The 25,399-nt window shown below is 45.2% G+C and overlaps 1 protein-coding gene across 1 annotated transcript in view; it reads left to right on the top strand.

The window, feature by feature from the left end:
- The window catches only part of LOC311111929 (SH3 and multiple ankyrin repeat domains protein 2-like), a gene marked incomplete at its 3' end in the record, with an annotated part of 165,570 nt that extends 140,628 nt beyond the window's left edge, over positions 1-24,942 (top strand). The window contains 8 exon segments of the mRNA XM_084154853.1: positions 150-285; positions 505-585; positions 4,700-4,723; positions 6,482-6,520; positions 6,826-6,932; positions 7,070-7,193; positions 7,766-10,307; positions 24,399-24,942. Coding sequence (XP_084010979.1) covers positions 150-285; positions 505-585; positions 4,700-4,723; positions 6,482-6,520; positions 6,826-6,932; positions 7,070-7,193; positions 7,766-10,307; positions 24,399-24,942 — 3,597 coding nt within the window.
- Between the last annotated feature and the right edge of the window lie 457 nt (positions 24,943-25,399).

Below are 25,399 nucleotides of genomic sequence, written 5' to 3'. Positions count from 1 at the left end.
CAGTTGTTGAATCTTGTGATGTTCATACAAATATTTACACATGTTAAGTTTGCTGAAAATAAACGCAGTTGACAGTGAGAGGATGTTTCTTTTTTTGCTGAGTTTATAAATATGTGTATTGTAAGAGTGTGTGTTGTGTGTGTTGTTAGGTGAACCAGGAGAATGTGGTGAAGGTGGGCCACAGGCAGGTGGTCAACATGATCCGTCATGCAGGGAACAGCCTCATCATCAAAGTGGTAACGGTCAGCAGGAATATGGACCCTGAGGATACCGCACGCAAAAAAGGTACTACACCCCTACACGTTATGGTAGAAAAAGGTACGCACCACCTCAGTAGTAGCACAATGCTGCCCCAACAACCAACGCTCATGCAAAAATGCTAAATGGATTTTGGGTGTTGAAATGTGCCAATAAGGCCAAATTCCTTTTTTATGTCTCTCTCTCTCTCTCTCTTTATCTCTCTCTCACTCTCTCTCTGTCTCTCCATCTCTCTCTTTCTCTTAGCCCCCCCACCGCCAAAGAGAGCCCCCACCACCGCCCTGTCTATGCGCTCCAAGTCTATGACCTCTGAATTGGAAGAACTAGGTAAGGAGCAATCTGATAGGCTCTCACAAGCCTCTCTAACCACGCCCTCTTATCGATCTTTCCCTTCTGTTCCTATTCGTTTGTTATTTAGTGGAAATCAGTAAAGGTAAGGAGTGGAGCTGAACATACAGTATGTTGCATACTGGTGTGGGAAGTACATCTAATATTCAACTAATTCAACATGCTGATTCATTGACGTTTTATTCATTTTTTGAACATGTGAAGCTAAGCTGTAGTGTCAAGCCCATTGGTTTAAACCAAGACATGCTGTTAATTATGTTAACCATGTATTATTTTAGATTGTCATGTTTTTGCTATTATTTATTACGGATTTCTCCCAGTGATTTGCTGCATCATTGCATGAGGAGTGGTCGTTTGTGAAAATACCTCCACAGATTTTTTTTGCGTAACTACCATGGAAACGAGGAGCTGGCTATTTGTAAAGATGCCATTAGAGTTGCATTAGTGTCTTCGAGTTAGAAACACAGACACGGTTGTGTGTGCGTGTGTGTGTGTATGTGTCTATGTGTGAGAGCGTGCATCTGCGTGTGTGAATATGCGTCTGCGTTTGTGTGTGTGTATGCACGTGTGTATGGGTGAATGTGTGGTGGCCTAAGATCTTATTTGAGGGCCCGTGTGTGGAATGGGAGTGCAGTGTGGTGGTAATGTGTTCTGACAGAGGGAACAGTCAGCGCTTCTGAGACGGGTTGCTCTAGAACACTGGTGAGAGGAGGAGGACCTGGTGGGCAGCTAGGGATGCACACTACGCTATAGCACCACCCTGCTAACTCAGCTAGGGGAAAGAGAGACAGAGAAAGAAAAGGAGGAGGAGGAGGAAAGAGAGAGGAACAGACAGGGGAAATGGGAGGGAACCAGGGAGAGAGAAAAGAGAGAGAGAGAAGACCAGGAGGAAAGACAGGGCATAGGGAGAGAGAGAAACAGAGAGAGGGAGAATGGGGATGAAACTTGCTGTGTTAATTTTGGCCGCTATTTTAGATGTAGTTTTAGTCTTAAAATACCTTCACATTTTAGTCAGTTCATCCTTCGTTAGTATTAGTTAAATTCGGGACAATTGTAGTGTAGTTTTAGTCACAGACATTTTAGTCACATAAGTCAGTGCATTTTTCTCTATTAAAGCTGCAATATGTAACTATTTGGGTTACCCGACCAAATTCACATGGAAAACTGAGATATAGATCTGTCATTCGCTTTGAAACCAAGTCTATGAAGCAGTAGATCTGTTCTGTGTGTGCTATTTCTATGCTTCCCGTTCTTAAGTTTAGTTTTTGCGTCTTTTACTTTCGGTTTTGTACACCAGCTTCAAACAGCTGAAAATACAATATTTTTGGTTATGGAAAATATATTTCACAGTGTTATAGATGGTACAATGATTCTCTACACTATACTTGTTTTGTCACATAAAATGAAATTAGGCAAACTATTAGAATTTTAGCAACCAGGAAATGGCATAGTGCACCTTTTTAAATAGTGAATATTTAGGCTACCTCTAACTTCCACCATGTGCACATTCAGATAGTCGTGTCCAACTAGGCCTACTATCCCCTTATATACCTTAGCTGGCAACATTGATATTGTGGCAGATTGTAACCAATGCCATTCATAATTAACCATATAGGCTATAAAGCCTTGGCTACAGGTTTAACAATTTACAGCTCTGATTTTGTCTCCATCATAACTGTCAAGGGGGTAAATAACAGCGGTTTCCTTGAAAAGGGGAAAATTAGCTTTACAAAAATGCCAGAAGTATTACTGTACTCCTAATATTCAACAATTAGTATTTGTTTTTCCCATAGGAAAAAAGCAACCGCAACTCGCATTTGCGGACCGTGGCGCAAGAGCTGCAGCACAGATGAATGAATAACAGCGCACATGGGAAAATAGAGCTTCTGATGTGATCAAAGCAAAAATAGCCTATATGAAAGTAAGAGAGAGAGTAAACATTGTTTCTAGTTGAGGTTACTTACAAGTCAAGTGTCCTTGCTTCGCATCAGTTCAAAAGATTGACTAATGACTGAAGTGACCGCCTGGGAGCTGTGTGGGAGAGCTGGGCAGATCAGCTCAAACAGACCGGGCAACTGAAAGATGTCAATTCTGCCAATGAGAGGATTGCATGAAATATTCTGTATGCATGCATGCTTAGGATTGGACAAAACATACAGTATAAAACTGAACTTCATGTCAAAATAAATGTCCATTAGTCTCACGTGGAATTCTCATCTCGTCACATTTTCATTGACTAAAATGAAAAGTAACTTGTCATAGTTTTTTCTAGGGCCTCTCGTCTCGTTATTGTCATAGTTTTTGTCAGGAAAATAGGTAGTTGACAAGTGTTTTTCCTCATAGTTATTGTTGACGAAATTAACACTCTGTGCAAGGTAGGAAACAGGAGAAACACTTTACACATCAATAACACTACTGAATGAACACAGTGGGAGGAAAGGAAGAGAGAGATTGAGAAAGAGAGGAGCAGATACATGAAGGGACAGGGGAGCGGCTGGGGATAGAGAGAGAGAAGAGGAGAGGTGAAGAGAGAGAGAGAGAGAGGGAGCTCTTGCTGAACTGAAACGTGTCAGGCCAATGTCACTATTGTACAGTACGTCCCTGATCTCAGTTGACACATGCATGAATTCTACTACTAATTTTGTTGTTTATTGCTGTCATGTCAGAGTACTATCTCTATGGCTGCTCATTACAAATTTGGTATTTTGCTTTTCATGCATATACATTTACAAAATGCTAATACTACATTTACAAAATGCTGCTTGACATTCACATATAACATGCTTGTCATGCATATAATATACACTATATGGCCAAAAGCATGTGGACACCTGCTCGTCGAACATCTCATTCCATAATCACGGGCATTAATATGGAGTTGGTCCCCCCTTTGCTGCTATAACAGCCTCCACTCTTCTGGGAAGGCTTTCCTCTAGATGTTGGAACATTGCTGCGGGGACTTGCTTCCATTCAGCCACAAGAGCATTAGTGAGGTTGGGCAATGATGTTGGACGATTAGGCCTGGCTCGCAGTCGGCATTCCAATTAATCCCAAAGGTGTTCGATGGGGTTGAGGTCAGGGCTCTGTGCAGGCCAGTCAAGTTCTTCCACACCGATCTCGACAAACCATTTCTGTATGGACCTCGCTTTGTGCACAGGGGCATTGTCATGCTGAAACAGGAAAGGGCCTTCCCCAAACTGTTGCCACAAAGTTGAAGGCACAGAATTGTCTAGAATGTCATTGTATGCTGTAGCGTTAAGATTTTCCTTCACTGGAACTAAGGGGCCTAACCCGAAACATGAAAAACAGTCTCAGGCCATTATTCCTCCTCCACCAAACTTTACCGTTGGCACTATGCATTTGGGCAGGTAGTGTTCTCCTGGCATCCACCAAACCCAGATTCGTCCGTCGGACTGCCAGATGGTGAAGCGTAATTCATCACTCCAGATAACGCGTTTCCACTGCTCCGGAGTCCAATGGCGGCGAGCTTTACACCACTCCAACCGACGCTTGGCATTGCGCATGGTGATCTTAGGCTTGTGTGCGGCTGCTCGGCCATGGAAACCCATTTCATGAAGCTCCCGACGAACAGTTATTGTGCTGAAGTTGCTTTCAAAGGCAGTTTGGAACTGTTGCAACCGAGGACAGAAATGTTTACGCGCATTGCGCTTCAGCACTCAGCGGTCCCGTTCTTTGAGCTTGTGTGGCCTACCACTTCGCGGCTGAGCCGTTGTTGCTCCTAGACTTTTCCACTTCATAATAACAGCACTTACAGTTGCCCATGGGGCAGCTCTAACAAGGTAGAAGTTTGACGAACTGACTTGTTGGAAAGGTGGCATCCAATGACGGTGCCACGTTGAAAGTCACTGAGCTCTTCAGTACGGGCCATTCTACTGCCAACGTTTGTCTATGGAGATTGCATGGCTATGTGCTCGATTTTATACACCTGTCAGCAACGGGTGTGGCTGAAATAGCCGAATCCACTAATTTGAAGGGGTGTCCACAAACATTTGGCCATGTAGTGTACTTTTCATCAGACCCGTGTCTAATACACATATCAAATACAGAGCACTCTTTCTCTATCCCTCCCAAGCCACACTAAGGAAAAAGACAGGTGGTAAGTTACGTAGGCATGTTTCACACAAAGTCCAGTATGTTGGATGGATGACTTGAGCACTAACCCACAAATCATTGACTTGTGTCTTGGTTTTATTGACTGTATTAACAACATTTTGTTATTATATTTACAAAGTGTTTTTGTATAATTTACAAATGTGTTTTCCCCCTGAGAAAGATACCTACTCAGTATGTCATTCATTGTCTGGTAACATTTGCATGATAAAGTCGGTACAACAAGCAGGGTTTGGTGTCAGTTCCATTAAAATTCCGGTCAATAGACCCAGTCGGTATTAGCTAGAACGTTGTGATACTGCCCGCCTGTGAGGAAAACAACCTGTGGATACCTAGGTTACTCCATTGGCTCACAGCAAAAAAATGACATTTTTCTTGTTGTCTGCTTGTTTTAGTCAATTACAAAACTACATTTAAGAAAAGTACAACATGTCTAAAGATTACTTTTCAACATTGCCTGCTCTCTAGCGTTCTCACTACTTAGAAAAACGTCCCTCATGCACCTTTTCATTACGATGCTAGCAGCCACTTGAGTGAGTTAGTGCAAGCTAGCTACCAAACGGAACATTAAGCTAGCCAAGACCAACAACACAAACAAACGGACTATACAGCTACAAGTAGTGGGTGGAGTTACATACAGACTGTACTAAACAAGTTAAATGTCTTACCTGTGATTCAATGTTTTCCGCACACATAGCTACGTGTGGCCTACTTGGACACCGCGTCTCCACATTTCCCACTCTCTATTTCCCAAGTGGGAGCATTGCGAAACCGCAGGTCGGGATTTTTGACCTGGCTACATGTACTGTACATTGAACAACACAGCAGCTTTTCAGCATGTTTTGTTATTTCTGTATAACAAAAAATCAACATCGAAGTTGCCTCTTTTACAATGGGGGTCAATAGGAAAGAATGTTGGTTTACCCCAATTTGTGGCCGTGGTCGAGGGGAATTTCTGATTATTACGTGAATACCGACTGACTATTCAGAAAGTAAACGAAATTCCAATTCGGAATATCAGTGCACTTCCCGAATTGACTGGAAATTAAATGGACTTGACCCCAACCCTGACAACAAGTACTGTAACTTACAGTAGTAAATTGATTTGTCATTGAATGGAGTTGTTTGCACCAATGAGAATGCATTATTTTATTCCAGTCTAATCTCTGTGCATATTGAATGGGCATCACAGACTCAATAACGTGATAACATGGTATTGTATTTCAAACATTGCTTATGTTTGAAATATGCATAGTCACATAGGTGAAACTTTGAACTTTGGTTTATTCAGGTAACTCAATAACTATTAAAGGGATAGTTCACCCCAAAATCAAAGTTTGTCAGAGGTTTTCACATCTCAAACCTGGTCTGTAAAAACATGAGTTCATGCCATCTGTTTTGTTGATCCTGAATAAATCTGCAGTCTTCAATCCCATATGAATGGACAGATTGACAACATATAGGCAATAATGTTATATAGCAGGATCTAGACGGCATAACAGATTGCATGGGGTATGGATGAATTTAGAGTGGTTTCATTAACTGAAGTGGCATCGGAAACAGAATCTATACACATCCTGCCTCAGAACATGGGCAGATAGAAGAAGAATATGTTTGTATGATTCTGTGTGTGTGTGTGTGTTTGTGCGCATTTCTCTGTGTGTGCGTGTGTGTGTGTGTTAGAGGTTGTTACTAATATAAGTCCTGGTTAAGGCTGAATCCACTCTTTTCCCTCTGTGTGTAGATGGTCAGAAGAAGAGGATATGTTTTCAAGTCACTCTAAGTACAGTAACATCCCCAAATGCATGGAGGCTTTCCAAAAACGAATACAACTAAATATTACATAATATAAGCTTAAAGGCTTGCACGGCTTCCAAGGCTGGCCTCTTCCCAAAATTACATGTTTTTTAATTTAATTTTATTGTGTTCCTTTTTTCTCAGTTTCAGCCTCAGTATAGTTTAGAAATTGAGGAAGGGGTCATGAAAATGACTGGCTTGCGAACGCATTTTACCCATTACATTTTTAGGCTTAATGAAGTCCCGCCCTATTTACCCTGTCACTCATAGGGGGTGGGGTTTGTCTTGCAGATAAAGTGGACGAGGTGTCACCTTCCCAGAAGGCCGTGGACAATAAGGTGGCCACCATTAAGCCACGCCCCTCCAGCCGCTGTTTGGTCACGCCTACTGACATGAATGTGAGTTACTCCACACAGTATAATATATGCCATTTAGCAGACGTTTCTATCTAAAGCAATGTACAGTACGGGATTGGTCAATACTTATTGTTTTGTGGATATGTCAAACTCTAACCCTACCCAACTCTGGTTTACAGTCCATGTACGACCGCCAGGGTGGTGTGGCAGTGGTACCACCCACCGTGCCAGGCAGTCCTAGAGGGGGGGCATTCCTGGGCATACTTGCCAAGGGTGGCACCATGAGGAGACAGAAGTCCATAGGTGTGTGTGTGTGTGTGTGTGTCTAGTGTATGGCTCCACTTTACCATGATTACCGTTTCCAGAGAGTTCACTTCAGAGAGTAACTGGCTTCATTAAGTGTGATAATGGAGAAATTAGAGTGATCCACTTGCCAAATTGTGCTCTGAGGCGACAATATTATAACCCATTACCCATACGCTGCAACCACAGTCTATGATGAAGCAATAGTATTTAATAGAAACTAATTCTATTCATGGTCCATCCAATTCATCACGCCACTCAGAGCCAATAGTAGCCCAAAGGCAGGTCTGTGTGTTATGACTGCACTAGCTTCAGTAGCTAGTAACTTCAGTATATGCAGTAGCTTGAGCATACTTTGTAATATCTGGAACATAGAAGGCAATCCTCACACCTGACCCATAGACAACTTCCTAAAACTGATTACAGAATAAAAAAAGTTAAGTGAACTATCCCCAAAATGTATCTCGATAAGAAAGGTGAAATGGAATAGAATCACACATGTAAAATTGACAGATATCTCTTTCTCTCTCTGTCCATCTCTCATTCTCTCTCTTTATTTCTCTCTCTCTCAGGTATAACAGAAGAGGAGAAGACCCTCCTCACCCCTCCCCCGCTCAAGTTCACCCGCAGCCTCTCCATGCCAGACACGTCCGAGGACATCCCCCCTCCCCCGGCCATCTCCCCCCCGTCGCCCCCCTCCTCCTACAACTCTTCCTCCATCTCCCCCACGCCACGGGGCTACGGCACCACCCGACCGGGCCTCACCCTCAACTCCGCTGGAAAATGTTCCAACGCCACTACCCTAGGCAACCGCACGGTAGATGTAGGGACGCTAAGGCGAGGTTATCACCGCCAGAGCTCAGAACAGTACGATAGTAGAAGCCGAGGACGGGCGCCCGTGCCCGAGAACCCGTACTCGGAGGTGGGCAACAAGGCGCTGTACGTGCCCGCCAAGCCAGCGAGGAGGAAGGGCATGCTGGTCAAGCAGCCCAATGTGGAGGACAGCCCAGAGAAGACCTGCTGCGCCCCGCACTCAGGTGCCGTTTCCATGCCGACCACACCCACTGAGAGGACCGTCTCGTCCATTCCCATCCCCACCATCATCGTCAAGGAGCCGTCCACCAGTAGCAGTGGAAAGAGCAGCCAGGGCAGCAGTATGGAGATCGAGCCCACCACACCCGAACACCCAACATTAACGCCTGGGGCAGGGGGCAGGGGGCTGAGGCCTGAAGACCCCATTGTCAACAACCCCTTTGCGGCTGCCATCGCAGGGGCAGTAAGGGACCGGGAGAAGAGGCTGGAGGCGCGGAGGAACTCGCCCAGCTTCCTCTCCACCGACATGGGGGATGAGGACTTGGGAGACCCTGCCCCGCGCCTACGCCAGTCCAAGTCCATCGACGAGGGGATGTTCAGCAACGACGAGCACCTGCAGAGGATAATGGCGCCCCCACCGGCCGCCACCCTGCTGCGGTCCCAAGAAGACGGTGACCGTGGGGGTAACGTGACAGACTTCAACACCCCTGAGCCCGCCCAGGTGGTGAGGGAGCCCCTGACCGCGCGTACCGGCCAGTACCCCAACCTGGACAGCCCCGTCAGTCTCCCGGCCACCTACAGCTCCAACGGAGGAGGGGGCTACCTGCACCCCGTCACGGGTAAGGCCCTGGACCCTAACTCGCCCCTCGCCCTGGCGCTGGCGGCCCGGGACAGAGCCATGAAGGAGCAGACACAAACGACCATGGCGACGCAAGCCCCACCCCCTTCTCAACCTCATCCACGTCCCAAGAGCGATGCCCCCCAGTCCCTTCCCCCCAACCCCCACAAACATGGCCTCAATCAGCCCCTCTTCATCGATACCAAGCTCCGCTCCAGCATTGAGGCGGGCTTCGCCACCTCCACGACAACCCTGGGGCGAGGCAGAGGGGGGGGCCTTAGGAGGCAGATGACGGAGCAGAAGTACGAGTTGGACGGAGCGAGGGAGGAGAGGCAGCAGGCGGTGGAGGATGGGAAGAGCATACAGATTGACGTTGTGGACACGTCACAACCGCAGAAAGCGGCCGGGCTGCTGATGGTGCACACCAAAAACAGCCCAGAGGGGGACGACAGGGGGCAGGAGAACACACCAGCCCAGGACAACAGCATCCCCAGCGAACTGAGAGACCCCAACCAGCCAAACCCCTCCACCAACAGCCACAGTACCAAACCCCTGCCCCCCGTGCCGCGGGGGAAGAGCATCACAGCTGGGGAATCGGTGGACGAGCCAGTCAAGCTGCCCTTCCGCATGCCCCCTCCCCCACTGGCCTCGGTGGACATCGAGGAGGTGGAGGAGTTTGTCTTCTCCGAGCCCCTGCCGCCGCCGCTGGAGTTCGCCAACAGCATCGACATCCCTGAGGACCAGGCAACGACCATCGCTGAGTTGCTCAAGCAACGGGACCAAGAGAGACGCAACGGGATGGGGGCCAGGGGGCCACATCCACCTTCCTACTACACCCACGCCCCGCCCCCTGTCGGCCAGTTCAGACGGGGGAGCGGGATGTCCAACTGCGTGCCCCCACCCTCCTACCCCCCTCCGCCCCCCGATGGTGGCTTTGAGCAAGGTGTCACTGACTCAGGCATCGAGGAGGTAGACAGTCGCAGCAGTGGAGACCCCCATATGGATACTACCAGCACCGTTTCCACAGTTTCCAGCATCTCTATACTGTCGTCGGAGGGTGGGTACAACAACGCCCAGGAGAACACTTCTATGGTCTATACTGACGGCCAGGCTTACCTTGACGACCGACCACCCGTTCCCCCCAAGCCAAAAAACAAGCCTGTCATCAACAAGAACACTGCACTTTACCACGACGTCCTCATGGAGGAATCCCTGGACTCCTTCGGGGCGCCCCCTCCCCCTCCACCCGGGTCCATGTCCCCCCCGGACCTCCCCTGGACCCCCACCCATCGGTCGTCCAAGCTGTGGGGCGAACCCCCGGAGCTAAGGAGCCCACCCACGCCCGACCCCAAGGCCACGGTTATCAACGAGCTGAGCTCCATCTTATCACAGATGCACCGGCCCAAACCGGGGGACTCCCTGGACTCACCCACCACAGGGGCCAGGGGCGGCTTTGGAACCAGGTAACACATAAATCTACCTTACCTTTGACCTTTAGCACTTACGCTGACACCTCTAACCTTTGACCTTTAAACAAACCCCTACCCTCCATCTCCAAAGAGCCAAACTGTGGGCATTAAGAATGTTAGAATGTCTATATTTTCTATTTTTATATATCCATTTACTGATCAAATATTCCCTCTAAAACCGCAACCAACCAATAGTCATTTGGGAACATGCCATAGGTCATGCGTGCATTGTGTATGTTATGTTGGACCTCCATTAAGGGGCATTAGCCAAGTTGTCATATGGGCAGAAAGACTCTGAGATGTCAATGGTCTTATTGAGGAGGGAGCATAAACATGCTGTGCCAGCTGGAGCTCTGGCCATTGCCAATACGGTTGATGCCGTAGTTGATGTAATGGTGGTAGTAGGCTTAGTAGTGCTAAATACTAGGCCTTCCACAGCAGAATCAGCCAAGGGTCATGCCGTGGTGTGGAATGCTGCTGAGTTTTACATTATCTTGGATGTTCTATGTCCTGTTTTGTCAATTTGAGAGGGGAAGGTGTTTAGTAGACATCACAACAAGGTGATGAGACTGTGTGTGCGTCTCAGGGTTGTGGTCAATTCTAATTGAAAGCAGTCAATTCGAAAGTGATTTGAATTTAAAATAAAAAATGGAAAAACTTTAAATAAATAGCTTCTCATTTTCATTTTATTGAGAAGTCATTGAAAATAGATGTCATTTTTTCAATGAATTAATAAATTCAGTTTGCTTCCTGAATTGACAGCCTTCATTTCGAATTGACCCCAACCCTGGTGTGTGTGTGTGTGTGTGTGTGTGTGTGTGTGTGTGTGTGTGCATTCTTTCAGGTAGCTCATGCTTTTTAAAACTGTCCTCCCTCTTTCATAATGAAGAATAAAAAAATATGTTAAATTATTCACGAGTCACATGCATTTTGTATGAAATGGACCATCCTTCATCGCTCAGGTGTAAAGGGGAGGAAAAAGAGAAATATATATGTCCTCCTCCTTTCTCTTTATCTCTGTCTCCTCTTCCCCCTGTCTGTATCTCATTAAGATGAGGATGGGAGGGGGTGTTAGTATTTAAGTAAGAGGGGTTGGCTCTTTGCTCTATTTCTAAGAGGAGGTTAGAGGTGGGTTTCTGCTCTACTTGTGTTGACAAGAAATGGTTGCCTGACGACTTAAAATGAATTCTTCCACTACTCTATGTTTGCTACATAATTCAGTCTGAGACTGCCATCATTGAAGCAAATGGTGACGTCAAAATGAGGGGTGTTGTACAAAACAAAGTCATCAACGATTGGATCGGCATCCAGAGGTTTAAGAGTAGAGGCAGCTGCACCTTGTTGAATAGTATCCCCATAATCAAGAACAGGTAGAAAGGTTGACTGCACAATCTGCTTCCTGCTGACTAGAGAGAGACAATATATTTTTCTGTTGCCTCTGAGAATTCCATTAAAATACATTTCAATTCAAGAAGCTTTATTTATTTATTGGCATGTGATAGGTTTTTATTATGACAGATAAGACAAGAGGGTGCCCTGTAGCGTTGAGGTCTTTCTGGGAGCTGTTAGGTCTAATAGATTAAAGAGTCCTCAGTGTTTGACTATGGAATGTGTTAGAGAATGTGTTTTTGTCACCAAAGCCCCATATACTACCCACCACTGTGACCTGTACGCTCTTGTTGGCTGGTCCTCACTACATATTAGTCGCCAAACCCACTGGCTCCAGGCCATCTATAAATCACTGCTAGGCAAATCCCCGCCTTATCTTAGCTCATTGGTCACCATAGCAGCACCCACCCATGGTATGTGCTCCAGCAGGTATATCTCACTGGTCATCCCCAAAGCCAACACCTCCTTTGGCCGCCTTTCCTTCCAGTTCTCTGCTGCCAATGACTGGAACGAACTGCAAAAATGTCTGAAGCTGGAGACTCTTATCTCCCTCACTAACTTTAAGCATCAGTTGTCAGAGCACCTTACCGATCACTGCACCTGTACACAGCCCTTCTGAAATTAGCCCACTCAACTACCTCATCCCCATATTGTTATTTATTTTGCTCATTTGCACCCCAGTATCTCTATTTGCACATCATCTCTTGCACATCTATCATTCCAGTGTTAATACTAATTGTAATTATTTTGCACTATGGCCTATTTATTGCCTTACCTCCATAACTTGCTACATTTGCACACACTGTATATATATTTTCTGTTGTATTTTTGACTTTATGTTTTGTTTTACCCCATATGTAACTCTGTGTTGTTGTTTTTATCGCACTGCTTTGCTTTATCTTGGCCAGGTCGCAGTTGTAAATGAGAACTTGTTCTCAACTGGCTTACCTGGTTAAATAAAGGTTAAATAAAGGTGAAATAAATAAAGAGCCAGAAGGGAGAGAGTGGCCTATATAGCTACCTGGTTGAAAAAACACTCCCCCAGCCTAGTGCAGTTACTTCTCCAGTGTTTTAATTTTAAATTCAAGTTTTATTTTTAGGGGGTAGATCAGCTTTAATATTGCAGATAGACTGTGGCTTCTATCAATGTAATTGTCTGCATCATTTCCAATCCCCCATATATATTGTTTTGTATATATACAGTACCAGTCAAAAGTTTGAACACACCTACTCATTCCAGGGTTTTTCTTTATTTTTACTATTTTCTACATTGTAGAATAATAGTGAACACATTTTTATTCATCACCATTTTCTTTAACCAATTTTGGTGTTTAATGCAGGGCCGACAGACAAGTTCCTTACCTTCTCCCCCTTCCACTTGCCTCCTCCTTTTTTGCGGTAATGCTGCAATCAGTTGGTTGTAATTTTGGATAGAGCAGACATTTCCATATATTTTTGCTAACTGCATGTGTGACATAACTCCACCAGTCCTATTTATGATATAATTTACAAAGACTATACAGTTGTCTTTTTTCATTCAAAAATGATTTTTTATCATTTAGTCTATTTGAGTTTAACCATAATATTTGTTGTAATATTTGTTCTTTCTTTTCTGGTGGATTAAAGGGAAATTGCAACCAGCTTTCTATGGCTTGTTTTAAAAATAGCAATATTTTGGAGATGATTTCATTTTCAAATAACCGAAAGTGAGAGGTTGTAATCTGAATAAAGGGAAAAAGGGCGATTCTTAAACACGGGGTAAGCCGTTCTTACTAATCTGCTAGAGAACCAGTTCGGATTTAAATATAGCTTTTGTATGACTGAAGCCTTTAGTGAGAGGTACAATGCTTTCATATTTAATCATTTCTGCTCTCCGAGTTCATATTCATTATATAAATAGGCCTGTTTAGTTTTGTCTGGCTTGCTGTTCCAAATAAAGTGGAATATATTTTGCTCATATAATTTAAAAAACAAGTCATTAGGTGTAGGCAGGGCCATAAGTACTGGGATATGACTAAAGAGTTAATCAGGGTGATGTTTCCACAAATAGACAGGTATTGTCCTTTCCATGGTAGCAAGATCTTATCTATTTTTGCAAACTTTCTATTAAAATGTATTGTAGTGAGATTATTTATTTATTTCAGGATATTAATATTTCTCCAGTGTTTGCAGATCTGTTTGTGGACTAGGTATGAGTAAATGATATGGTGATGGTTTACACTACAGCTATCCCTCCAATGGACTGACCAGAGCTTCCTTCCGCTATATTGCTTACAGCTTTCTGGTTCCCCACAGATCTGCAAACACAGAAGAGATAGGGGCTAAGGAAAGGTTGGAGGTCAGGGAAGAGTTAGGTGTTTGGGACTGGCATATTCTGTCCATTTCAAGGTGATTGATTGGAATAAGTTGGACCAATGATATTGACTGAGTCAGAGTCCACATGATTGGATAGAGGCGACAACGTGCCGTTTCCCTGAGTAAAAAAAACAAAAAACTTGTTTTATGGAAAACCGATACACTACATATTGTAGGTAAAAGGGAAAGGTGGCACTGTACTGCATAGTACAGCCTGAGGGAAGGAGAGAGATCATATAGAACAGTTGAGGTGAGGAAGCGTGTGAGGGAGCAGGTAGCAGAAGGGGCAAGGTGCCCTGTATCTGAGCACATGGAGCAGATGGATATGAAAGAGAGGGTGGCCTATATTATCTCTCTCTCTCTCTCTCTCTCTCTCTCTCTCTCTCTCTCTCTCTCTCTCTCTCTCTCTCTCTCTCTCTCTCTCTCTCTCTCTCTCTCTCTCTCTCTCTCTTTCTCTCTTTCTCTCTCTCTGTCTCGCTCTCTCTCTCTCTCTTTCTCTCTCTCTGTCTCTCTCTCTCTCTCTTTCTCTCTCTCTGTCTCTCTCTCGGGCCTTCCATCTCTCTTTATGTCTCTGTATCTCTCTCTCTCTGTCTGTTTCTTTTTGTCTCAGTTTCTCTCCCCCTTCTCTCTCTCTCTCTCTCTCTCCCCCTCTCTCTCTCTGACTTCGACAGGGTCATAAGAAACAGTCTCTCTCCGTCTTAAGCGTTCAGCACAGCAGAACCAGCCTAGATTTGCACTTCCTCCTTTTTAGCATTCGTACATTTTTTTACCTTTCAATTTTATCCCCGTCTTTTAGGTTCACAGATTAGTGCGCCAGCGAATGAAAGGGGTTGCCTAGCAACGAGTTGATGAGAGCAGCCTTGAGGCCCGCTGGAGTGATGTCAGTCCGATTATAGTGTCGGGGGGGGAGGGTCTTGGGGGCTAACTCTCAGTAGGGTTCAGCGTCATCACAGTGTGCACATTCACATCACGTGTAACCTCCTTTACTAGGCCACGGTTACATAACATATCGGAGTGTTTGTGAGACTAAGTGTGTGATTCTGTGTGTGAGTGCATGCAGGCGTGCATGTGTGAGGGTGTATGGTGAGATGGAGAAAGAGTCTCTTGACTGTTTTTGTGTGTGCATTCGTATGTGTATGCATGTGTACAGTACAGTATATCTATAATGGTTAAATTCACTGCACTATGGCCTCCCAAGTGGCACAGCTGTCTAAGGCACTGCAGATCCGGGTTCGATCCCAGGCTGTGTCGCAGCCGGCCGCGACTGGGAGACCCATGAGCCGGCTGGGATGTCCTTGTACCATCGCGCTCTAGCGACTCCTTGTGGCAGCCGAGCGCATGCACGCTGACTTCGGTCGCCAGCTGTACAGTGTTTCCTCCGACACATTATTATGCTGGCTTCCGGGTTAAGCGAGCAGTGGGTCAAGAAGCAGTGCGGCTTGGTGGAGTCGTGTTTCGGAGTACGCATGGCTCTCGACCTTCGCCTCTCCCGAGTCCGTACGAGAGTTGCAGCGATGGGACAAGACTGTAACTACCAATTGGATATCACGAAATTGGGGACAAAAAGGGGTACAAAGTACAAACTAAAAATGTTTATATCATTTCACTGCACTAATAAGTTCAAGCATTCAGTACTAACTCTGTAGAAAATGGCTCAGATGATGCTGTGTATGCTCTCTAATGACACAGTCAAAGCAGAGCCATTTATACACAGTAAAACCATTCAGCTTCTGGGCTGTTATATGGAAGGTTGGAGTGATAGCTTGGTCACTAAACTCGATAAGCAAGCAAGCAAGTCAGAAAATATCATTTCTGGTATCATTGCTGGATAATGTTTGGTGTGTGTGCGCGATGAGCGCACACATGCATATGTGTGTGGTGTGTCTGCATGTGTGTGTGCGTGCCCGTGTGTGTGGTCAAGGGTGTGTTTTGCTCTGTCACAGTAGGCTATTGACACCCTCATCCCTCTCCTACCTCGTCAGCCTGATGGTATTGATTGTGATCACAGGTTCAACAGCAAAGTATTGATCTGTTAGAAATGGATCAGTGGGTCAGATAACGAAGCATCAACTTTTATTATGCAAAGCTGCTCAAGTGCATTCATTGGGCATATACAGTACAGGGGCATGCACAGTATATGTGAAATAGACCAGACTATGACTGTTAGAGGAAATTATGACTGTGAAGTGAATTATTTGTTTCCCATCTTCACAAGCAGGGAATCACATTGGCGTGAGTTGTCAGTTTAGAAGGACGTATGTTCGTTCTTCACTGCATTTTGTCACATTTTCTTTCTCACTTTTTTCCCCTTTCTGTGTGTGTGTGTGCGTGCGTGCGTGATTGTGTCTCTCCATGTGTTTTGTCGTTGTGTCTCATCTTTTCATGTGTCCTCTGTTTCACTCAATCTCTCACTCCATCCTCCTTACTCCATCACGATGACTTCCTGTGGAAAAGCTGGTGCTGAAAAAACAAGCTGTAAGTTTTACCCATGGTGCTACAGGTCCAGAGGAGGGACTGAGTGCTTTCACATTGGCCCAATTCCATTTGGGCCAAATAACGCCCTTGCCCAATTCACTTCCCCTCCCTAACTTCCCTCAGGGTTATCCATATAGTACGAGGGAAAGAGGGGACAACCAACCCGGTCGTCAAGGGCAGCTGTGTCTTCTGGTTTTGTCCATACTTAGGAGTGTAATTACAGTATATTAAATGACTTCTACACATATATTAGTTGATGAATTAGCAGGCATTGCAGCCCTTCAGAGCCCAATCAGTATGGAACCACAGAAGGAAGTTTAGAGGGGGAATTGAATGAGGGTGTTAATCTGAATGGAATGGAGCATAGTTGTGTGTGTTTTTGGGGGGAGGTGATGGGTTTGCCCTGTGTGTCCCTGCTCTCACTCCATACGCCTCTTCATCCATCTCCCCATCGATCCATCACTCCATCTGACGCTGCACAAATCTCTGTGGTCCGTGGGGGGCTGATATGTACACTACACACTACACTGTTCGTAAAAATGTTACATTTACATTAGATTGCATACCAGATCTAGGTTCTGTCTTCTCTCCCTCTTGTGTTGAGTCTCAAGCCCACTGCATGTTTGTGTTAGGTATATTTTTTTGTGAGTTGAGGATACTGTGATGCTGAAGCCAGAAGGTCAAATGGTATTTTTCTGAAATTAACTGTTGGACATGAAAGTAATAATCACTTCATAATGATTATTCCCAGCTGAGCTGACCTCAAATACTGTATAATCCTCTTCCTCGATATGTTGCATTGTTGTTCTATGAACAGTTCAACTACCAAAAGACTTGTATGAACGCATGCACATAGATGTACTCTCTAAACACGCACACACACACTCAGAGATAGAGAGTGAATCACATTAGGACATGCTCTGTGGACTTAATGCTGCAAGCTTCCCTCCGGCCTCAGTGCACTCTGAGTTTTTTTTTCTACATGCAATGTATTGTGTGTGTGTGTGTGTGTGTGTGTGTTCGTGTGTGTTCCTGGTTGTCGGCATTCTTCTCGTAAACAGAATTTGTCACTGTTACTGTTACTGTTTTGTTAGACTTCAGTGCGGCTTTTGACATTATCAATCATAGTCTGGTGCTGGAAAAATGTAATCTTTACTCAACACTATACACGCCAGCTACTACAGCGACTGAAATGACTGCAACACTTAACAAAGAGCTGCAGTTAGTTTCAGAATAGGTGGCAAGGAATAAGATAGTCCTAAATATTTCAAAAACTAAAAGCATTGTATTTGGGACAAATCATTCACTAAACCCTAAACCCTAAACCTCAACTAAATCTTATAATGTGGAAATTGAGCAAGTTGAGGTGACTAAACTGCATGGAGCCACCCTGGATTGTAAACTGTCATGGTAAAAACATGTTGATACAACACTATCAACAAGGCAGGTCCTACAAGCCCTAGTTTTGTTGGACATGGACTACTGTTCAGTCGTGTGGTCAGGTGCCACAAAGAGGGACTTAGGAAAATTACAATTGGCTCAGAACAGGGCAGCACGGCTGGCCCTTAAATGTACACAGAGAGCTAACATTAATAATACGCATGTCAATCTCTCATGACTGTGGAGAGAGAGTGGAGGAGAGATTGACTTCATTTTTGTAAGAAGTGTTGACAAGCTGAATGCACCGAGCTGTCTGTTTATACCAATAGCACACCAATGCATACCCCACAAGACATGCCACCAGAGGTCTCTTCACAATCCCCAAGTCCAGAACAGACTATGGGAAGCGCACAATACTACATAGAGCCATGAATACATGGAACTCTATTCCACATCAGGTAACTGATGCAAGCAGTAGAATCAGATTTAATAAACAGATAAAAATACACCTTATGGAACAGTGTGTACTGTGAAGACACATACACAGGTACAGACACACGCACACGCGTGCACACGCACACGCACACAAACGCTAGCGCATGCACTCTACACACACGTACAGTACATTGTAATATTGTTGTATGGTGGTATTATACATTTTGTATTGTAGATAGGTAGTGGTGTAATAATGTTATATGATGTACTGTTTTATCCTTTGTTTTATGTGTGATGTAAGTGCCTTAATGTGTTTGGACCCCAGGAAAAGTAGTTGCTGCCTTGACAGCAGCTAATGCGGATCCCTAATAAATACAAATACAAATACTGTATTGTGAACCTTAGAGGGAATGCCAGCTGAAATATGCTATGGTGAAAATCACATGAGATATAGGTTTATTTCAATTTAAATTAATTCCCCAGTCAAATAAGCCACATCCAAATGACAGTGTTTTTTTTTTACCAATGATGTATATAAACCCTTGATTGCGGATGCTATGTATTGGCCATTGAGAGGCTTTGAAGCCACCGGTCGGCCATATTGGCACTCCCCACAAGGAGCTGTCATCCATAGGAATTAAGGGAATTCTACAGTTTTTCAATTAATTGTTTCAAGGACAAAATTACAGTGAGGGGGAAAAAGTATTTGATCCCCTGCTGATTTTGTACGTTTGCCCACTGACAAAGACATGATCCGTCTATAATTTTAATGGTAGGTTTATTTGAACAGTGAGTGACAGAATAACAACAAATAAATCCAGAAAAAATGCATGTAAAAAATGTAATAAATTGATTTGCATTTTAATGAGGGAAATAAGTATTTGACCCCTCTGCAAAACATGACTTAGTACTTGGTGGCAAAACCCTTGTTGGCAATCGCAGAGGTCAGACGTTTCTTGCAGTTGGCCACCAGGTTTGCACACATCTCAGGAGGGATTTTGTCCCACTCCTCTTTGCAGATCTTCTCCAAGTCATTAAGGTTTCGAGCCTGACGTTTGGCAACTCAAACCTTCAGCTCCCTCCACAGATTTTCTATGGGATTAAGGTCTGGAGACTGGCTAGGCCACTCGAGGACCTTAATGTGCTTCTTCTTGAGCCACTCCTTTGTTGCCTTGGCCTTGTGTTTTGGGTCATTGTCATGCTGGAATACCCATCCACGACCCATTTTCAATGCCCTGGCTGAGGGAAGGAGGTTCTCACCCAAGATTTGACGGTACATGGCCCTGTCCATCGTCCCTTTGATGCGGTGAAGTTGTCCTGTCCCCTTAGCAGAAAAACACCCCCAAAGGATAATGTTTCCACCTCCATGTTTGACGGTGGGATGGTGTTCTTGGGGTCATAGGCAGTATTCCTGCTCCTCCAAACACGGCGAGTTGAGTTGATGCCAAAGAGCTCGATTTTGGTCTCATCTGACCACAACACTTTCACCCAGTTCTCCTCTGAATCATTCAGATGTTAATTGTCAAACTTCAGACAGCCATGTATACAGTGGGGGAAAAAAGTATTTAGTCAGCCACCAATTGTGCAAGTTCTCCCACTTAAAATGACGAGAGAGGCCTGTAATTTTCATCATAGGTACACGTCAACTATGACAGACAAAATGAGGAAAAAAAATCCAGAAAATCACATTGTAGGATTTTTTATGAATTTATTAAAAAATTATGGTGGAAAATAAGTATTTGGTCAATAACAAAAGTTTCTCAATACTTTGTTATATACCCTTTGTTGGCAATGAGACAGGTCAAACGTTTTCTGTAAGTCTTCACAAGGTTTTCACACACTGTTGCTGGCATTTTGGCCCATTCCTCCATGCAGATCTCCTCTAGAGCAGTGATGTTTTGGGGCTGTCGCTGGGCAACACGGACTTTCAACTCCCTCCAAAGATTTTCTATGGGGTTGAGATCTGGAGACTGGCTAGGCCACTCCAGGACCTTGAAATGCTTCTTACGAAGCCACTCCTTCGTTGCCCGGGCGGTGTGTTTGGGATCATTGTCATGCTGAAAGACCCAGCCACGTTTCATCTTCAATGCCCTTGCTGATGGAAGGAGGTTTTCACTCAAAATCTCACGATACATGGCCCCATTCATTCTTTCCTTTACACGGATCAGTCGTCCTGGTCCCTTTGCAGAAAAACAGCCCCAAAGCATGATGTTTCCACCCCCATGCTTCACAGTAGGTATGGTGTTCTTTGGATGCAACTCAGCATTCTTTGTCCTCCAAACACGACGAGTTGAGTTTTTACCAAAAAGTTATATTTAGGTTTCATCTGACCATATGACATTCTCCCAATCCTCTTCTGGATCATCCAAATGCACTCTAGCAAACTTCAGACGGGCCTGGACATGTACTGGCTTAAGCAGGGGGACACGTCTTGCACTGCAGGATTTGAGTCACTGGCGGCGTAGTGTGTTACTGATGGTAGGCTTTGTTACTTTGGTCCCAGCTCTCTGCAGGTCATTCACTAGGTCCCCCCGTGTGGTTCTGGGATTTTTGCTCACCGTTGGTGGCTGACTAAATACTTTTTTTCCCCACTGTATGTGCTTTCTTGAGCAGGGGGACCTTGCTGGTGCTGCAGGATTTCAGTCCTTCATGGCGTAGTGTGTTACCAATTGTTTTCTTGGTGACTATGGTCCCAGCTGCCTTGAGATCATTGACAAGATCCTCCTGTGTAGGAGCTGATTCCTCACCGTTCTCGTGATCATTGCAACTCCACGAGGTGAGATCTTGCATGGAGCCCCAGGCTGAGGGAGATTGACAGTTCTTTTGTGTTTCTTCCATTTGCGAATAATCGCACCAACTGTTGTCACCTTCTCACCAAGCTGCTTTGCTATGGTCTTGTAGCCCATTCCAGCCTTGTGTAGGTCTACAATCTTGTCTCTGACATCCTTGGAGAGGTCTTTGGTCTTGGCCATGGTGGAGAGTATGGAATCTGATTGATTGATTGCTTCTGTGGACAGGTGTCTTTTATACAGGTAACAAGCTGATATTAGGAGCACTCCCTTAAAGAGTGTGCTCCTAATCTCAGCTCGTTACCTGTATAAAAGACACCTGAGAGCCAGAAATCTTTCTGATTGAGAGGGGGTCAAATACTTATTTCCCTCATTAAAATGCAAATCAATTTGTAACATTTTTGACATGCATATTTATGGGTTTTTGTTTTGTTATTCTGTGTCTCACTACCATTAAAATTATAGACTGATCATTTCTTTGTCAGTGGGCAAACGTACAAAATCAGCAGGGGATCAAATACTTTTTTCCCTCACTGTACTGGGGACAGTAACATTAGCAATCTCAAAAACTATACTTTAAGGATTTTTTGTAAATATATTTTTTCATTGTTTACTATGTTACTTCTGTTTAGCTCCCATAATATAATTAAATAATAGAATAAATGTGTCCAAAACGAATGTAGACATGAATAAATGTATTTCTATAGCTTCAAAAAAAAAATATGATGAGGGAGTGCCAAGATGTAGGCACGGTGGCTTCAACACAGCGCCGACTACTGTTGTCTAGTGTACAGTGCATTGGGAAAGTATTCTGACCCATTTACTTTTTCCACATTTTGTTACGTTACAGACGTATTCTAAAATGGATTAAATTAATTATTTTCCTCATCAATCTACACACAATACCCCATAATGACAGAGCAAAAACAGGTTTTTAGACATTTTTGCAAATGTATTAAAAATAAAAACAGAAATACCTTATTTACATAAGAATTCAGACCCTTTGCTATGAGACTCGAAATTGAGCTCAGTTGCATCCTGTTTCCACTGATCATTACATTTACATTTACATTTTAGTCATTTGGCAGACGCTCTTATCCAGAGCGACTTACAGTTAGTGAATACATATATATATATATATATATATATATTTATTTATTTTTTATACTGGCCCCCCGTGGGAATCGAACCCACAACCCTGGCGTTGCAAACGCCATGCTCTATCAACTGAGCTACATCCCTGCCGGCCATTCCCTCCCCTACCCTGGACGACGCTGGGCCAATTGTGCGCCGCCCATTAGTCTCCCGGTCGCGGCCGGCTGCGACAGAGCCTGGATCATCCTTGAGATGTTTCTACAACTTGATTGGAGTCCACCTGTGGTAAATTCAATTGATTGCACATGATTTGTAAAGGCACACACCTGTCTATATAAGGTCCCACAGTTGACCGTGCATGTCAGAGCAAAAACCAAGCCATGTGGTCGAAAGAACTGTCCGTAGAGCTCTGAGACAGGATTGTGTCGAGGCTCAGATCTGGGGAAGGGTACCAAAATTTCTGCAGCATTGAAGGTCCCCAAGAACACAGTGGCCTCCATCATTCTTAAATGGAAGAAGTTTGGAACCATCAAGACTCTTCCAAGAGCTGGCCGCCCGGCCAAACTGAGCAATCGGGGGTGAAGGGCCTTGGTCAGGGAGGTGACCAAGAACCTGATGGTCACTCTGACAGAGCTCCAGAGTTCCTCTGTGGAGATGGGAGAACCTTCCAGAAGGACAACCATCTCTGCAGCACTCCACCAATCAGGCCTTTATGGTAGAGTGGCCAGACGGAAGCCACTCCTCAGTAAAAGGCACATGACAGCCCACTTGGAGTTTCCCAAAAGGCACCTAAAGGACTCTCAGACCATGAGAAACAAGATTCTCTAGTCTGATGAGACCAAGATTGAACTCTTTGGCCTGATTGCCAAGCGTCACGTCTGGAGGAAACCTGGCACCATCCCTACGGTGAAGCATTTTGGTGGCAGCATCGTGCTGTGGGGATGTTTTTCAGCGGCAGGGACTGAGAGACTAGTAAGGATCGAGGGAAAGATTAATGGAGCAAAGTACAGAGATCCTTGATGAAAAACTGCTCCAGAGCACTCAGGACCTCAGACTGGGGTGAAGGTTCACCTTCCAACAGGACAACGACCCTAAGCACACAGCCAAGACAACGCAGGAGTGGCTTCGAGACAAGTCTCTGAATATTCTTGAGTGGCCTAGCCAGAGCCCGGACTTGAACCCGATCGAACATCACTGGAGAGACCTGAAAATAGCTGTGTAGCAACACTCCCCATCCAACCTGACAGAGCTTGAGAGGATCTGCAGAGAAGAATTGGAGAAACTCCCCAAATACAGGTGTGCGAAGTTTGTTGCGTCATACTCAAGAAGAATCGAGGCTGTAAATGCTGCCAAAGGTGCTTCAACAAAGTACTGAGTAAAGGGTCTGAATACTTTTGTAAATGTCATATTTCATTTTTTCATTTTAATACATTTGCAAAAAATATTCTGTTTGATACAGACAGCTCAAGAGATATGCTTAGATATGCAGAAAAATTAACATATTTTTTACCAAAAATTAAGCATAATGATTATGGCTCTAGATTGCAGGAAAATGCTTTTTCAGGTGTTTGAAAAAGGCTAAATATGGACCGCCTACTTGGTACATAGGAGACTGTTAAATACCAGTGAAGTAAAGTAAGGTTTAGGTAAAAATCCACTGACAACACTGCACCCTAGTGGCTCTTTCAGGTATTTCATTATAATTCTGTGCTTAGATTAGTAAAATACTGTATGTTCATGAACTTCGTGTTTATTTTGAAAGCTCTAGGCGATCCCCACTTCCACACCAAGCCTCAGCAGGTTTGCCACACGTCAAGGTCAGCGAACACTACATCCATTTTACACCAGCCAGGTCTGAACACACACACACACCCACACACATATGCTGTAGTTGGGGGGTTGTGAGTCACATGTGGAGGGGGAGGAGTCTGCTTCTTGCCGGAGGTTTCTATCTGGCCAAGATTCTCTAGGTTGCCATGGTCCTCTTTGGTTGCCATGTTCTGGTCATTATGGTCTGGATTAGTTTGGTACAGCCACTCTATACCATAGTTCATCACAGTGCCGTACAAATGGTAGGTTCTCATGATCTCTCTTTTCTCCCTCTATTTTTTCTTTCTCTTTCTCTCTCTCTTTCACTCTCTCTCTCTCTCTCTCTCGCTCTCTCCAGCTCTCCAGCCTCAGGAAGCCAGCGGAACTCCAGTGTGTCCTTTGGCCTGCCCCCCTCCTCCTGCACCCCTCCTTCCAGCCTGCCCCCTCACCTCTGCAGCCCCCCGGACACCTCGTCCCTCTCCTCGCCCCCCTGCCCCTCCTCTTTACCCCACTCTGCCTCGCCCAGCCTCAGCGACATCTTCGGTCTGCCCAACCCGCCCATGGGGAGTGCGAGTGGCTTCGGCAGCATGGGCGGTAGCCTTGGTGGAGGGTCCTCGTGCAGTGGCTCGCGCTCCCCCTCGCCGCTCACCCTAATGCAGGCCGTAGCCGCCTCGGGCAAGCCCTTCGCCTCCAAGCCCGTGGAGCTGTGGAGCAAGCTGGACGTGGCCGACTGGCTGGACAGCCTGAATCTGTCGGAGCATAAAGACGCCTTCCTAGACAACGAGATCGAGGGCGCCCACCTGCCCTCGCTGCAGAAAGAGGATCTGATTGACCTGGGGGTGACGCGGGTGGGCCACCGCATGAACATCGAGAGGGCCCTCAAAATGCTGCAGGACAGATAAAGCCATGGGGTGTGGATTTATCTGGAACACTCTCTCTCCTACCTGTTCTCCTTCTCAGTCTGGGACAGTCTGGGACGATTTAGGAATCGGCCTTTGACTCCTCCCTTCCTGCCTCGCCTCTGTGTTTGTGTTTGATCGTTCCCATTCTGCTTCCAGAGTGTCAGGGGATGTTGGAATCCTGGAGGAACTGCTGGGAATAGCCCGGAGAAAGGCGGCGTTCCCGAATCCAGAATGGAGAAAGAGTGGAAGAAATCCTGCATCTTTTTCGGGATGCTCATGTCACAAAAGACCACACTTTGGAATACTCTAGAAACGTAGCCCTCAAACATCCAACCCGGACATTGTTGGAATACTCAAAACTACAACTCCCAGTCGCTTTGGAATACTCAATACTTTTTCAAGCTGCCCCAGTGTGGGTGTTTGAAACCAGCTGAGCTGGTTGGCGCTCCTTTTCTAT

Source organism: Coregonus lavaretus (assembly GCF_964263955.1).
Source record: "Coregonus lavaretus genome assembly, chromosome: 37".
In the NCBI taxonomy this organism is placed as follows: domain Eukaryota; kingdom Metazoa; phylum Chordata; class Actinopteri; order Salmoniformes; family Salmonidae; genus Coregonus; species Coregonus lavaretus.
The sequence above is the reverse complement of the archived record's forward strand: the minus strand, read 5'-3'. Positions and strand labels throughout refer to the sequence as shown.